Below are 16417 nucleotides of genomic sequence, written 5' to 3' on the forward strand. Positions count from 1 at the left end.
TCATTTCCAGTTGGAGAAGATTCTTTCTGCCTGTTTAGTAGAAAAAAAATAAATTACAAGTGAAAGCAATGAAAAATAAAAAGACTCCTTTTTTATGGGCAATTAGGACACTTGACCAAAATGAAGGGTATACCTTGCACAGGACTGCCTTCTGTCAGCAAGAATGAAGAATAACTAGTAATAAAGGGCTTTAATGAAATTGAAATGAAAGGCTGGTCATAATGATCAACTGTTATCACCAGCGTTATCACAAGCCAGACATTACAGTGATGATCAATCATGGGGGCGGTGAGTTCTGGATTTAGTATTGTGTCATATGCGTCTTGTATTTGGTATTCTGAAGATATGTCAGTCCTATACCCTGTAATAATCTACTCACACGTCTGAGTGTTTTGTGCTGGTCTCTAGAGAGCAATCTGGAGATGGCTCATGATCTTCATCTCTCATCATCATGGTATTGGGGTCATATAGCTAAAATACACAGAGTAAAATTAATTATATATATATATAGTATTTTCATACTATTTTAGTTATAGTGTTGTGGATTTACTGATCATATACTTACCTTAGAAAGCCTTTGAGAAGATGATACATAGTTTAGACTTTCTGGCCAATCACTGACCTCCTCACTTGTGTCATCCTCATCTGAATCCATATGTTTGGGTCTCTTAATGCCAGCTACAAAGTACAAGTATTATCAAAGATTATTAATATAATCACAGACAGTCACCATGTTATTACTAATAATGATGCGAACATATTGTCACATAAAATAAAAGACTAGACAAATGGCAACTTTAACCAGATGACGTCTCATTCTACTTACTGGGAAAGTAGCGGGTGTCCTCCTCTGACGTAATATCTGGCCTTAACGTTGGCATATTTTGAAGGTTCTCAAAGTCTAACTCACTCAGGAATGGATGACTCTTGATTTCATTTGCTCCTCCTGGAAACGGAAGACAAGAAAAAAGTGATCCAGACAATGTTAGGAAGACTGTACATTTTAAGTTAATCTAAACTGAAGATATAGCAGATCCAAATATACTGTAAGTCATGGCATGAAGAATGGGGAATGGACAAGAAGATAACGCAGAGACCTCAGTGTTGATCCTCATGGAAATGATCTATTTGTCAGGTCACAGAGGAGCTATAAGTCATTATTAATACTACTATATATATTACCTGTCCCGAGTCTATGTGTTGGATCTTTTATGAGTAGCTGAGTAATGATGCTTTGAGCTTTGGGATGAAGAGCATGCTTTTTAAATTTCAAAGTGATGTTATCTGTTATGTAAAAAGTAAATATTACAGAAAAGAAAGTCTCTACATTTACTATCATTTAAAAAAACTCATCAAAAGCAACAAGTAACTAAACCAAAGAATGAACATAACAACTGAACCAAATTACTGTGGCATCACACAGCATTCAGAATATTTTACTTACCTGTGGTGATACTGTTAAAAATAATACTTTTGTATCTTCCTTTAAATGGCACATCGCCAGTAAGAAATTTATACATGATGATCCCTAGTGACCACCAGTCAATAGGCCTTCCGTAGCGCTCCCCTAAGATGACTTCTGGGGCTATATAATGCAATGTACCAATCATCTGAAAACCAACAGAACAATGAGAAGATGATCAATGAAAATAACTGTGACAAATAATATCAGTGGAAAAGTTTTCTATGTGAGAAAATATTCGAGAAGCAGAAATAGATCAGATCTGTAAAGAATAAGTTTTTTATGTATAGCTAACCCCATCATCAGGAAACTCTCTGGTGATGTCTTCAGTTTGAGCCTTGTAAATGTCTGATGTTGGTCTCATGAGTCCGAGTTTTGAAATACCAAAATCGGTGACTTTGATATGTCCAGTTGATGATATCATGAGGCTGTAAAAGAAAAGATATTGTCAGCCCTAAGTAATAACCCATAGACTGTATACCAAACTATAACTGTCTCTCCCTTTATTATACTGCAGCTCTCACTTACTTTCCAGGCTTCAGGTCTCGATGAACCACACCATAGCTGTGCAGATATTCCACAGCAACAACCGTTTCTGCAAGGTACCTGCGGGCCCAGGCGAGGGATAAATGACCATATAACTTTAAGAGACTGCCACAGTCTCCTCCTAGAGCAGAAAGCAAATATGACAGGTGAGGGTTTGTTATAATGTAAATTACACATGATGAGTGTGAATGAGAAATAAGCTGAGACATTGGGGCAGGGAGTCAATCATAGAGATACACTGTGTGATGTAGAGCGTATACTGTATACTGCAGAGTAATCCTATACAAAAAGAGAGCTGAGCTCTGCCCCCTGCTGGTAAACTCTTACATTGCACTGTCAATCTCTGACAGCGGCATTTACAGCAGGTGACCTGGAGGCGAGCTGCTCTAAGCACTCATTGCTCCCATTCCATGTCAGTGTTTGCTATGGCTGCTGAGTGTCTGCGGAAGACTACTATCCTTGCCACTATGGTACTTCTGTGAAGGTCAGTGTATAGCTTGGCTTCATAGTGGACCAAGATTTTCACCATATTCTGCAATGCCCATATTGCAGTACATAGTAATTACGATTATATAATCGCAAGTTCAGGTCCCTTATGGAGACTAAAAAATAAAATAACAAAAATATTTGGGGAAAGAAAATTTTATATAAACATCACTTTTTCTCCATTCAAAATAAATAATAAAAAAACAAATAAACTCAGATGGAATTGCAGTGTTTTTGTTGCCCCAACATCAGAAAAAAATGCAATAAGAAGCAATGAAAATTATTATCTGTCAGAAAGATGTAACCCTCCTAAACTGTTCTTATGAGCATGTAGAATAATGAAATATAAATACATTGGTAGCTTTATATGTTTAAGCAGAAATGGGCTGATTATAGATACAATGGATATGTCTTACCTGCTTCAAAGTCCATGACCATACACAGATGTCGTTTAGTTGGGAAGGAACAAAATGTGGAGACAACAAAGGGACAATCAGCGAATATTGCGATGTCCCTTTCCAGATAGGCCATTTTAAGATTCTCTGGATCCTCCAGGTTACTCCTTGCTTGTTTCTTCATGGCGAATACCTTGTTTGTGTCTTTATGACGCACTAAGTGGACGGCCCTGTAGAGGAGAAAAATCCATAATTTATACAGAATTCTTACTAACAGTCTGTCTATATGTCAAATGATCTTCTGTCCTAATAGTTAATAGTGATTAATAGTGATGAGCGAGTATGCTCGTTACTTGAGTTTTCCGAGCATGCTCGGGTGTTCTCTGAGTATTTTGGCGTGCTCGGAGATTTAGTTTGTGTCACCGCAGCTGCATGATTTGCGACTGCTAGACAGCCTGAATACGCGTGAGGAGGAATGCCTGTTTGTTAGGAAATCCCCACATGTATTCAGGCTGTCTAGGAGCCGCAAATCATGCAGCTACGGCGACACAAACTAAATCTCTGAGCATGCCAAAATACTCAGAGAACACCCGAGCATGCTCAGAAATCACGAGTAACAAGTATACTCGCTCATCACTAATAGTTAATACTAGATGTATGGCCGTCACTAGAAACCAATGTCTGGAAATACACAAAATTACTCAGCATAAATGATCACTTAAGGCTCATACTCACTTACGAGAGACTCGCATGATTCTCGTGCTAGTCTCTCACATGAAAACCCGGCACTGCCACTGGCACTGGGAACAGAGCGTGCGGCTGCATAGAGATACATGTAGCCGCACACTCCAGTCCCAGTGCCGGCGGCTGTGCCAGGTTTCCATGTGACACTGGCACCAGAATAGTGCGAGTCTCTCGCAAGTGAGTATGAGTCCTTATGGGAGGTTTTCATACATATCACATCATAACTGAGCTGAATCGGGACAAATAGATGTGGAGTAGATGACTAGATGTAGATTAGATCTAGTGCAAAGTGGTACCGATAACAACAGCTCGACACACCAAAAACAAGTCCTTACAAAGCTCTATGGGATGAAAAAATAAAAATGTTACACATCTTGGAATACAGTAACATTTAGATGTGGACTCATATACAGGAATTTCCCTAAGGCAGGACATATAGACTGAGGCACCATCATAAGGAGTTTGGGAAAAATGTAGATTATACATAACGCTCACCCAAAACCTCCACTGCTGATCTCTTTGATCTGGGTATAGTCGCTCTTACTTGGTTTTCTCATAGGGGTCAATGATCTGATCACGGCCTAGAAGAATAAGAAATGACAATGAGACATAAAAGTTGCAGGAAGATAAAAGCTGCAGATGCAGGAACTTCTCTACATTATGTCCCTGCTGATTACACTGCAGCAGATGTAGAGGACATGATACCAGCAGGACGCTCCCCAGACACTATTATATTATAGGGATATCCTCCAACACATGTATCATTGTACTGGAGGGGATGGTAAGGGACATCACACAGAGGAGACAGGAATAATAATAATAGGTCCAATCTACATTAAGAATAGAGTTAACCCACTGTACTATGGGGTGTAACATGTGATGTGTAATTCATACCCCGTTATCTGATGATATACAGATGTTTTCTCTGATACTTACACTGGCAGATTCGGGGATCTCTGGTGTCTCAGATATTCCACCATCAGCAGTTGCCGGCTCAGTTGTCTCTAATATAATGATAAAATAATGAGACATCATGTATTAGACGATATCAGAACTTAATATATAACACATCGATATAAGGAAGGAAAGACAAATAAATGGTATAATACTAGTTATATGGATATTCTGCACATACTGTATATACTTATGGCACATCCATAGATAGATATACTCTGCCATAAATGTGTGATTGTTCGGGATCTGACAGTGACTTGGATGAGGACCCTGTGAGGTCCTCTGTGCATTTTGGGGCTGAGAAGATCCCAGAAGAGAGAACCGGAGGGGTTTTCAGAATTGCATGAGCCCTCTCTATTACAGTCTATAGGAGGTTCAGGAGCCGTCACCGGCCTCATACAGAGGATGAAGAGTAAATTTATATATTCTCTGGTGTCTCCATAATATTAATGTTTGTAGGAATGCGAGATGATCAGCTTACCTTCAATCAGATCACTTTTTAGCCCTGGCTCACTGGTATTGGGGTCAGCGATATTTCGGTGTTGCCCCTCTTTGGAGTCACCGGCCGGTGTTTCCTGATGGATATAATATGTGCAATTAATATAACAACTCACAAATACTAAATTACAGTACACAAAAGACAGAATGGACTAAACCTGGATTTACATAATTGCGGGGAATATACACGGCCGCTCCGCCCAGAAAATACACATTAATATATAAGGGACTTGTATATACAACAGTTCTCCAATAATATCGATTACCAGAACTGCAACATTTACAAGAAGGAAGATTGTGAAGATAAAACGACATGAGATATAGAAGATGACGGATTCTTACCAAATGCTTCAGTGGGCGGGCAATAAACTCTAGTACATACAGGAAATGTTGGGCCAATTGTTTAAAGAAGGCCAAATCTCCACATTGGGATCTTTCTTCAGCCTATAAAAATGGAAATAAACAAAAAAGGAAAATCATGAGAGAAAGTAGAGAATATAGGACGCTATTTATGTCACCATTTTACTAGTGCAATCTACAGCTACAATTAATACATATATGGATATTTCTTATAAGCTATAAATTATATTGCTCTTGGCCAAACTACATATTTCATGTAAATAAACTTGTATTTTATAAATATTATTCATTATTGTTTCATGTGCTGTGAATATCATTCATTATTATTGTTACATGCTTTGCCCAGATTGTCTGTTACCTGTTGTACTAATGTCCTGATGTTCATCTGTAAATGCTCAAGATATTCTGAGCTTATAAGACCTTGTTGGTGTTTGGTCAGGCAGTCTCTTACTAGCTTCACAACCAGCCGGTAAGTGAAGCTGAGGACGCCATCGGGTAGTGGTAGCACATGGGCAGGGGCATAGATGGCATGAATCCCCTGGAGTAGTTCCAACTCCTCAAGTTTATCTGAAGAAATTCCAGACATTTAAAAAAAATCCAAGTGCAGTCAGTATATCACCAGCTTCATAGCCAATCACTGACAACAATGACACCTGGGCAGTAAGCACTTGGATAGGTAGTGGTGGTGCATTATGATGTCATAATGGAATCTTGTGGTGGAATGTTAACATGTCATCAGTGATGTCATCATGGAATCCCAGGATGGAATCTTACCCAGTTACAACTTTGAAAGTATAGTTACATCCATGGTTGTGTCCCTGTTTTTTTTAGGCAGCACCAGAGCCCGCATCTCTACCCGTACATGACAGCTGATGTGATCAGCTGTCATGTCCTGCAAATAGATGCAGATGGATTTTGGCTGTCAACCACTTATATGCTGCTGTCAATCACTGACAACTGCATATCAGACGTGCTGACCGAAACCATGTCACAAGTCTCGCTCATCAGCGCCCTTGTCACATGATTCTGGGGTTGCGATGGGTTATCATAAAAGCCAGGGGTCTGCAGAAGACCAGTGTGCCTGTCCATTGATCTTCTTTTAGGAACACCGACTCATGGCCGGCGTTCAGATGTTTTTCCCACCACTTAATTAAAAAAAGAACCTATACATGTTTGGTATCTGCATTCGCGTACTGTCTGTAGAATCATATTACCAGGTCAGTTTTAGCATTTAGTAAACATTTTAAATTAAAAAAATTTGTGGAATTGCACTGTTTTGCAATTTCACAGCACTTGAAATTTTTTCCCCGTTTTCAAGTACAATATATGTAATCTATGGTGTCATTTAAAACAACAACTCGGCCTGCAATAAACAAGACCTCATAAGCTATATTGATGGTAAAAAATGTTCTGGCTCTGAGAAGAAGAGGAGCAAAAAAACGAAAGCACATAAAATGGAAAATCATAAGGTGGTGAAGGGGTTAAAGGGGCATCTCACCATAAAGGGAAGTTGCCTAGCAACATTCTGGTAACAATTAAAGTGGCAACATTATGGGTTGAGCATCAGAACCAGAATCAAGGAAAGAGGGAAAACCATGGCTTTGCTCTTCTTATGAGGCTTTTATATCCGTCTTTCCCCAAAAAAATTATTTTAACCAGGTTTTGGATGCTAAATATTCTTTACATGTGTAAACATTTACTTTTTCTTCATATTGTGACCAGGGTGGACTGGGAGTAAAATTCAGCCCTGGCATTGTAGAGCACGCAGGCTCACGCTATCACCGCCCCCCTCCCCAGCTTGTATTTTATGAATATTATCCATTGTTGTTTTATATGCTTTGCCCAGATTGTCTGTTACCTGTTGTACTGATGTCCTGATGTTCATCTGTAAATGCTCAAGATATTCTGAGCTTATACGACCTTGTTGGTGTTTGGTCAGGCAGTCTCTCACTAGCTTCATAACCAGCCGGTAAGTGAAGCTGAGGACGCCATCGGGTATTGGTAGCACATTGTCAGGGGCATAGATGGTAAGAATCCCCTGGAGTAGTGCCAACTCCTTAATTTTATCTGAAGAAATGTCAGACATTTCAAACAAATCCAAGCGCAGTCAGTATATCACCAGCTTTGCAGCCAATCACTGACAATAATGACCCCTGGGCAGTAAGCACTTGGTTAAGTAGTGGCGGAGCATTATGATGTCATAATGGAATCTTGGGGTGGAATGTTAACTTGTCATCAGTGATGTCATAATGGAATCTGGTGATGGAATCTTAAAGGGACATCTCACTATAAAAGGAAGTTGCCTAGCAATAATTATTGTGGCAATACCATAGGCTGAGCATCAGTTTCAAACTCAGGCATGGAGCGAAGAACCAGATTTCATAATAATAATACAGGATACATTTTTCTTGTGATTACGCTGAGATTTATATGCAGATTTTATCTATAGAATTGCATTAGATGAGGAAAATACATAGGTAAAAAACGCAAAATGCATAAAATCCACACATGAATCTTTCAGTAAACCTTTGTTAAAGCCGAGTACCAGGAAGTATCAAAATTAAAGCAGATTTATTCAACACATAACATACTAAATTAACCAAAAATCACAGTCAAAAAGATACAAAAATAGGTGGAAAATGCAGCAGAAAATCTGCGACATCAAAAACTCACCAACTACACTTCACGGGAACTTAGCCTACCAAACAAATAGCACCAGAGCAGATCAAAATATTACCAGCATATACAGTAGTGATAATACCGCCATACGGATCATTAGCTAAAACCAATGTACTATTACTGATATCACCACCATACAGTGTCCATAAAATGGTACTATCAGTTTTACACAAGTGCACTGCAGACCATATATGTGTGTACTGTGCAGATTCTCACCAAAGACGTTCTCAATAATCGCAGTCATTCATTTTTCCTTTCATTTTCCATTTGGCCCAAAACAGCATGATCACTTTTTCAATCCATAACTCATCCCTGCACAATGTGGGTCGCCCTCCCAGGGCTGTGGGGTACTTGGTACCGTGTCGGTGTCAGTGGGATGTGTCACAGCGGCGGTGACCCGGTCCGTGGCCCTGGGTGCCCAAGTAATGGGGGAATTGAAATCGTGAAATGTAATTGATTGAATGAATAGTTCGTGACGCCACCTGTGGTGTTCGACAAGTGAGATGTTAAGCCGACGCTACATGCAGATCCTCTGGGGCTGGTGGTGTGTTGCATCCAAAATGGTGAAGCTCCCCACAGGTGGAGCTGTAGTCCCAGGGCAGTGTGGATGTACGGGTAGAGGAGAGGCGCAGGCAGTGTAGAAGCGGGTACCCAGATGTAGCGGTACAGAGTGTGTTGGCTCGGTCACATTAAGAAAATCGGCAAAGAAACTCCTAGAAAGGGCGTCTGCCTTAACATTCTTAGTGCCCGGAAGAAAAGAGACCAGAAAATTAAAACGCGTGAAAAACAAGGCCCATCTAGCCTGTCTAGGATTCAAGCATTTGGCCGACTCTAGATAAATCAAATTTTTGTGTTCGGTGAGGACCACAACTTGATGTTTAGCTCACTCCAATCAATGTCTCCACTCCTCAAATGCCCATTTCATGGCCAACAATTCCCGATTCCCCACATCATAGTTGCGTTCAGATGGGGAGAACTTTCGAGAAAAGAAGGCACAGGGATTCATCTTAGAAGTCACATGGTCTTTTTGGGACAAAACAGCTCCTGCACCAATCTCAGAAGCATCTACCTCCACCTGAAATGGAAGTGAGACATCAGGTTGCCGTAAAACTGGAGTTGAAGTAAATCTCCGCTTAAGCTCCTGAAATGCTGAGACAGCCTCAGGAGACCAATTCAGCACATCAGCACCCTTCTTGGTCAGATCAGTCAGTGGTTTAACAATACCAGAAAAATTACCAATAAATTTACGATAGAAATTGGCAAAACCCAAAAACTTCTGGAGGGCCTTCAAAGAAGTAGGCTGAACCCAATCATAAATGGCCTGTACCTTGGCCGGGTCCATTTCAATAGTCGATGGAGACAAAATAAATCCCAAAAATGAAATCCTCTGTACACCAAAGAGGCATTTCGATCCCTTAACAAACAGGGAATTCTCCCTCAAAATCCGGAACACAGTCCGTGTTCCACATGAGAATCCCAATCACTAGAAATGATCACAATATCATCCAGATAGATGATCAAAAACTTATCCACAAAGTCATGGAAAATATCATTCATAAAGGACTGGAAGACAGAAGGGGCATTAGTGAGCCCAAAAGGCATCACCAGGTACTCAAAATGTCCCTCCGGAGTATTAAACGCCGTTCCATTCATCCCCGTGCTTGATGCGAATGAGGTCAAGCTTAGTAAACCAGCAGGCACTCTTAACTCTGGAGAATAAATCAGACATCAGAGGTAACAGGTACTGATATTTAACCGTCATCTTGTTAAGGGAACGATAATCAATACACGGTCTTAATGAACCATCTTTCTTTGCCACAAAAAAAACAGCACCTAAAGGTGACGAGGATGGTCTAATATGACCCTTCTCCAACGACTCCTTAATATAGGACGGCATAGCATCATGCTCGGGTACTGATAAGTTGAATAGCCGACCCTTGGGAAATTTACACCCAAGCATCAACTCAATTGCACAGTCATAACTCCTATGAGGAGGCAAAGATGCAGACTTACTCTCACTAAATACATCAGAAAAATCGGCTAGATAATCAGGAATATCTTGAGACTGAGGAGAGGTGGAGAAAACAGGAGCATCCCTAAGAACACACTGACAACCCCAACTCACCACAGACCCAGACTTCCAATCCAAAACTGGATTATGAGTTTGCAACCAGAGAAAACCCAGAACAATAGTATCATGCAAATTATGCAGCACCAAAAATTTACAATTTTCTTGGTGGTCTGGGGCAACTCGCATTATCACCTGGGTCCAACACTGAGGTTTATTCTCCGCCAAAGGAGTAGCATCAATACCCCTCAAAAGAATAGGCATCTGCAGAGGCGTCATGGAAAAACCACAATGTTTAGCAAAGTCCAAATCCATCAGATTCAACGCTGCTCTTGAATCCACGAAAGCCTTAGTAGAAAACGTGGATAAGGAGCAGATCAAAGTAATTGCCAAATGGAACTTAGGTTGTACACTGCCCACAGCAAATGTGTGTGCAAAACATTTCTCTCATTTAGGGCAGACAGAAATAGTATGAGAGGCGTCTCCACAGAATTAACACAGCTTATTACGCCTTCTAAACTCCTGACATTGCGCCCTAGACAAAACCCCATCACAATGCATAGGTTCAGACGTTTGTTCAAAAGGTGGCATCGCCTCCCGCGTAGTCTTACGTTCATGTAAACGCCGATCAACTTGAATGGCTAATGACATAGAATCATCCAGACCAGAGGGAACAAGAAATCCCACCATAACATCTTTTACGGTCTCTGATAAACCCTTCCAAAAAAGAGCTGCCAATGCACTATCATTCCATGTAGTAAGGACCTCCCATTTTCGGAATTGTTGACAGTATAACTCTGCAGAATTCTGACCCTGGTTTAATGCCAACAGGGTTCTCTCAGCTAGATCAACAGCATTAGGTTCATAATACAACAATACCAAGGCCTGAAAAAATGCATCCACATTAGTCAAAACAGGATTTTCAGGTGTCCGAGAAAAAGCCCAATCCTGGGGATCACCGTGCAACAAGGAGATGACAATTTTAACCTGCTGCACAGAGCTCCCCGATGAGCTAGGCTTCAAGGCAAGAAATAATTTACAATTATTCTTAAAATTGAGAAATTTAGACCGATCCCCAGAAAACACATCTGGAGTAGAGATCTTAGGTTCAGCAGCATGTGACTGAGTGAGGTAGGAGGAAATTCCCTGTACTTCAGCAGCAAGTTGCTCCACACGATCAGACAATTGCTTAATCTCCATTAGGAAAAAAAAAATCCTCCTACGGCCCCAGAAAGAAAAAAAAAAAAGGAAAAAAAAAAAATTCTGACACTTTTTTTCTTTTCAACAACTTTTTCCTGCTTTTGAGTACCCTAGAATCTGCGGTATTTCTGGTGACTCTGTTATGAATGGGTCACCGAGGAGAAAAAGACTAAACAAGCTAAGTCACAGAAAACCAGAGAGGTTGGTAACTATGCAGATTGCAGATCCCTGATCCTAACCACACAACTAGCAGCAGCCGTGGAGCGTACCTGCGATGGTCCTAGATGCTTCGTCACAGCCGGAGGACTAAATAAGCCTAAAGCAAGAAAAGGGATAAACTAACTGCCCCAGAGCAGACCCCAAAGGAAAGACAGCCCCCTCACATGTATTGACGGTGAAACAAGATGAAAGCACAAACACAGGCAGGAAAATAGGCTGAGCAAATGATGGGGCCCAAACTAACTAGAAAGGATTGGAAAGGAAAGACACTGTCTGCAATCTGCCAAAAACCCTACAAAAATAATGTCCAACACGTCTGATAGCAAAATTAACCCTCTGTGGCAACTGAGCCCTCAGGGGCACCACAAATGTAACACAGACAGGGGCTGGCTGGCACTTTTCAGCCTGGGGAGCAATCACAAGGCAGTGGCCCTCGAGTTGCAGTGGCCCTCCTTTTCCATCCTTATCTCTAACCATTGCATTAAAGCAGCAGAGATAACAGGCTTTAAAAATAGGCTGGTACGTAGATATGAGAACAGTAAGGAGCTTGCTGCATAGATATGTGAGCAGAATGGAGCTTACTCCAGAGATAGGGAGCAGAACAGAGCATACTACAGAGATATGGGAGCAGAGCTGAGCATACTCCAGAGATATGGGAGCAGAACCGAGCTTACTACAGACATATGGGAGAACTGAGCTTACTACACAGATATGGATCAGAACGGAGAATACTCCAGAGATTTGGGAGCAGAATGAAGCTTACGACAGAGATATTGGCGCAGAAAAGAGCTTACTCCAGATATATGGGAGCAGAACCGAGCTTACTGTAGCGGTACGGGAGCAGAACCGAGCTTACTTGTCACAATCCATTTTTGGATCTGTGTCAGAGTCTGGACTCTCTTTTATAAACCTTTTTCCTTTCAGGCCCTGGGGGTTAATATGGGTTTTTGCCCCCGGTAACTGCTGGTGTTACTACAACTGTAGTTGCTCTGCTGTTGGTTTTCTCCCGGTGGCCGCTGGTGTTACTACATGTTCAAATAGCCAGCAGGTGGTGACCTCCCCCTCTTTCCCATAAAAGGTCATCAGCTGCTACAGCTCCCTGTTGGTAATACTGGTCATTTGCTAACGAACCTTGGTGAAGTCTGGACCTACCTGGTGGAGAAGGGGTTCAGCTTATCTGGAGCAGTGGAGTTGCTTCTGGATGCTGATCGGGTGCCTTTCTCTGCTGCTTGGAGCATTGGCAGCAGATAAAGCTAAGTTTGGAATTTTAGTTGTTTTAACCCTGTGGTGTCTGTTTTATTTTCCCTTGTGTGTTATTTGGTGCAATTTACTTTATTCCCTGTCTCACCTCCTGGGGAGGGGGTTGGGGTTTAGCTCAGGGCTAAACAGGAGATAGGGACAGGTCGGAGAATTGGGCCTCACTACCATTAAGTGTACCCCCAAGTTAAGGAAAGTCAGGGCACCCCTTAGCCTGAGGGGCAGTTCAGGGGCCCAGGTTCCACGTCTCCTGCCTTTTCCCTACTGTCCTGTGACATTATTACCAACCGTCCCATTTTTTCTGGTGAGCCATGGCCCTAATGCAGACCTGTCTCCAATTGCTGCAGACCCTCACTGAGGAGCGTGGGGTGCTGCGTGGTGTGGTGGAGCAGCAGCTACAGCAGTTGTTGGGGTACGGGGCTTCAGCTCAGATGCAGGCTCAACCAGAGCCCAAGTTATCTCTCCCAGACAGGTTTTCTGGAGGGAGAGAGAATTTTTTGTTTTTTAAGGAGGCCTTCAAGCTACACTTCAGGCTCCACCCTCGTTCATTAGGGAGTGAGGAACAGCGGGTGGGATTCATTATAGCCCTCCTTGAGGGTGATCCCCAATCCTGGGCCTTCTCCCTGCTTGCCGATTCACCATCTCTATGGTCGGTGGACGAGTTTTTTGCGGCTTTGGCGAATATGCCCCATGTAGTCCTTGCTAGGGAGGAGGACACACTGGTGCAGGGAGACGAGCCCAGGCAGATGGGAGGAGATGGTTCCCCAGTGGTGTTGCCTGCAGTTCATCGTGGTGTGGGGGCATGTTTTAGCTGTGGGCAGACTGGTCATGTTTTCAGGGTCTGCCCAGCACGCGCCAAATCTTCTGTACCATCTAAGAAGCCGCGTCCCCCTGGTCGTGTGGAGGGAGGCAATCAGGGAGTGTATATTTCCTCCATTTTGCCCTCTCTGTCTACATCCATGATATATTTTTGGTCTGGCATGGTACTACTCTGTACTACTCTGGAACTACAGGAGTTTATTGGTTGCCTGAATAGCAACGACCAAAATGTACGTTAAACATTCACATGCGATGCTGATTAAGCTCCTCTATATCATTGTTTAAAAGGATACTGATGGTCTGGGGCAGACCGATATTTTTAGGAAGATGACTTCTACTAATCTGTTGTTACACGCTTCGCTATGTCATCCTGATCACATGGTCAGGTCTGTTCCCATTGGTCAGTTCCTCCAACTTTGTCGGATTTGCTCTATTAATGAGGATTTTGAGAGAAGAGCAGAGGAGCTAAAAATGAGATTCTTGGAACGTGGCTATAGTCGGCATCTACTCAAGAGAGCCTATAACAGGGCTAAATAGTCTTCCCAAAATGGCCTACTGTACAATAGGGAATCAGCTAGGAAGATTGAGGGACCTGGAAGTTATGCTTCATTGCAAATTATCATTCCCATTCTAGGCAGGTCAGGCAGCCTTTGTCTAAAGCATGTCCTATATTGAAAATTGACCCAATAATTGGCAAATTTATTCTGGGTATAACAGCCATTACATTTAGGCGTGCTAAGAGTCTGCGCGATCACCTCACCTGTACTCACTATACAAGTGAGAGAATGGATACATTTTTGGATAATATCACACATAGGAGTGGGCGTGTTCCGTGTGGACATTGCATTTCCTGTCCCAGCATTGAAAAGTGTGATTCTTTTTCCGATTCAGGTGGCGTTAAAAATTTTAAGATCAATAAATACATTACTTGTGCTACGAGATATGCTATTTATTACACCACCTGTCCATGTGGATTAATTTATGTCGGTTTAACAACTAGACAATTCAAGGTTCGCGTGTGCGAGTATGTGTTGGATATTCAGGCGGCGGCTGGCCACACGGATGCATCCACTCTTAAAACATTACCCTGTCACTTTAAAAACTTTCATGACTGTGACAGTACGGTGCTACAGGTGAGGGGTATCGACGCCTTAAATATTGGTATCCGTGGTGGCAATCTGTTTCAAAGATTGGGTAAACTTGAGACTCGCTGGATCTGGACGCTTAATACGGTATATCCACATGGACTAAACGAGAATTTGAGTTTCGTTCCGTTCCTGTGACCACCTTACTGTTCCAGGTGTCCATTGGGTGGATCTAATCCTTGCTATTTTTTATTGTTTTTATTATATTTTTAATTGTATGTTTTTCATGTATTAGGTATTTTTATGATATTTTGTGGATCTATGAAGTTCTTTGGACGGAGTCCAGGATGGTGGCGGTACCTTGTACAGATGGACTAATTTCTACTGTTTTCTATGTCCATCCTATACCTACAGTAGGTTTGAAGAAGATCCTTTGACGAGGTTGAAGATGAGGCGGGGGGATGTCTTGTGGATATCTTTATTTTGTTTATTTTATTTAGTTTTCTATTTTTTCAATGATATATAATTAGGACTGTATGATAATGTCTCTTATATGACTATATTTTGGTAATGCTGTTCTATATATTTTGTGGGCAATAATTAAATATAATATTATTATATCTTTCTTTGTGATATGATTGTATATCAATTTTGATATTGCTTGAAAATTGTGAATTTAATATGAATTCTTATCTATTTTTATATTATCTATCAAAAAATATATATGGCATTCCCCTTTAAATATTATGCAGTGAAGGGTATGTGTCTATTTCTATTATAAAAACTTGTGGGATACATAGAGGGTGTTTTTTGATTGTTGGCGCTGCTGCATGTGCGGTGGTGCTGCTTCTTATGTATTTGTACTATTCTGTATTACTCTGTGTTCTATTGTATTATGTTGCCCTTCTGCGTCTTTTGTGTCGGCGGTGCATCCCACGCCAGACCTCAGGGACCCCGTGGTTCGGGTGCGGGCTGCCATGCATTGTACATATACAGTATTTCACCTCCCTGGTAGCGCGTCACTTGTTCCCGCTCCCCCTCCTCTGCGCATGCGACGCCTTCTTGGTTCATCGCGTCGGTCCCCGGCACATGGTGCCTCCGGCGTCTAGTCACATGATAATGTGTTTACGGCGGTGGGGGTTCCTATGTCGGATGCCGGCATCTTGGACACCATGGCGATGCACCGCCTCTTCCCTTATTAGGTATTACATTATTTCCGGCCTCCTCCCTTTATAACATCACTTAGGTCAACCTTTACCACGCCCCCTGATGAAGGAGTAATCCGAAACGTGCATAGGGTAGGGCGGGCTGGCCTCTTGTAGACGCTGCTGCCATCCATCACCACTTATCACCAACGGGTAATTATTGTAAGACTTTATGCACTTTATTATACATACAGTATGTTGGACATTTGTTCATGTATACATTCTGATGTTTGAGCCCATATACTTCTGTGTATAGAAGTGAGAGTGATGGGTATACATGTATGCAGTGACTGCTTTATCTCTTTGGCTGATATAGCTGGGCACTGTGCAATATGAATCAGGGCTGCAGTGCAGGGTGTTATATCCACTGATGTTTTTAACTCCTTCTATCCTTGTCTGCTCATCTTGACTAATAAAAATTCTATATTTTGTGCATTACA

The 16417-nt window shown here is 41.8% G+C and overlaps 1 protein-coding gene across 1 annotated transcript; it reads right to left on the reverse strand.

The window, feature by feature from the left end:
• Positions 1-553: 553 nt before the first annotated feature.
• Positions 554-1884, reverse strand: LOC141078572 (microtubule-associated serine/threonine-protein kinase 3-like). The gene is made up of 5 exons (XM_073565202.1): positions 1758-1884; positions 1445-1610; positions 1183-1284; positions 827-946; positions 554-678 (listed from the first exon to the last, which is right to left on the reverse strand). The coding sequence occupies exons 1-5, from the start codon at positions 1824-1826 to the stop codon at positions 554-556; spliced, it is 582 nt and encodes a 193-aa protein (XP_073421303.1). The 5' UTR covers positions 1827-1884.
• Positions 1885-16417: the final 14533 nt, after the last annotated feature.

The sequence above is a fragment of the Dendrobates tinctorius genome, unplaced genomic scaffold (assembly GCF_039654945.1).
Source record: "Dendrobates tinctorius isolate UK_male_01 unplaced genomic scaffold, ASM3965494v1 ptg000580l, whole genome shotgun sequence".
In the NCBI taxonomy this organism is placed as follows: domain Eukaryota; kingdom Metazoa; phylum Chordata; class Amphibia; order Anura; family Dendrobatidae; genus Dendrobates; species Dendrobates tinctorius.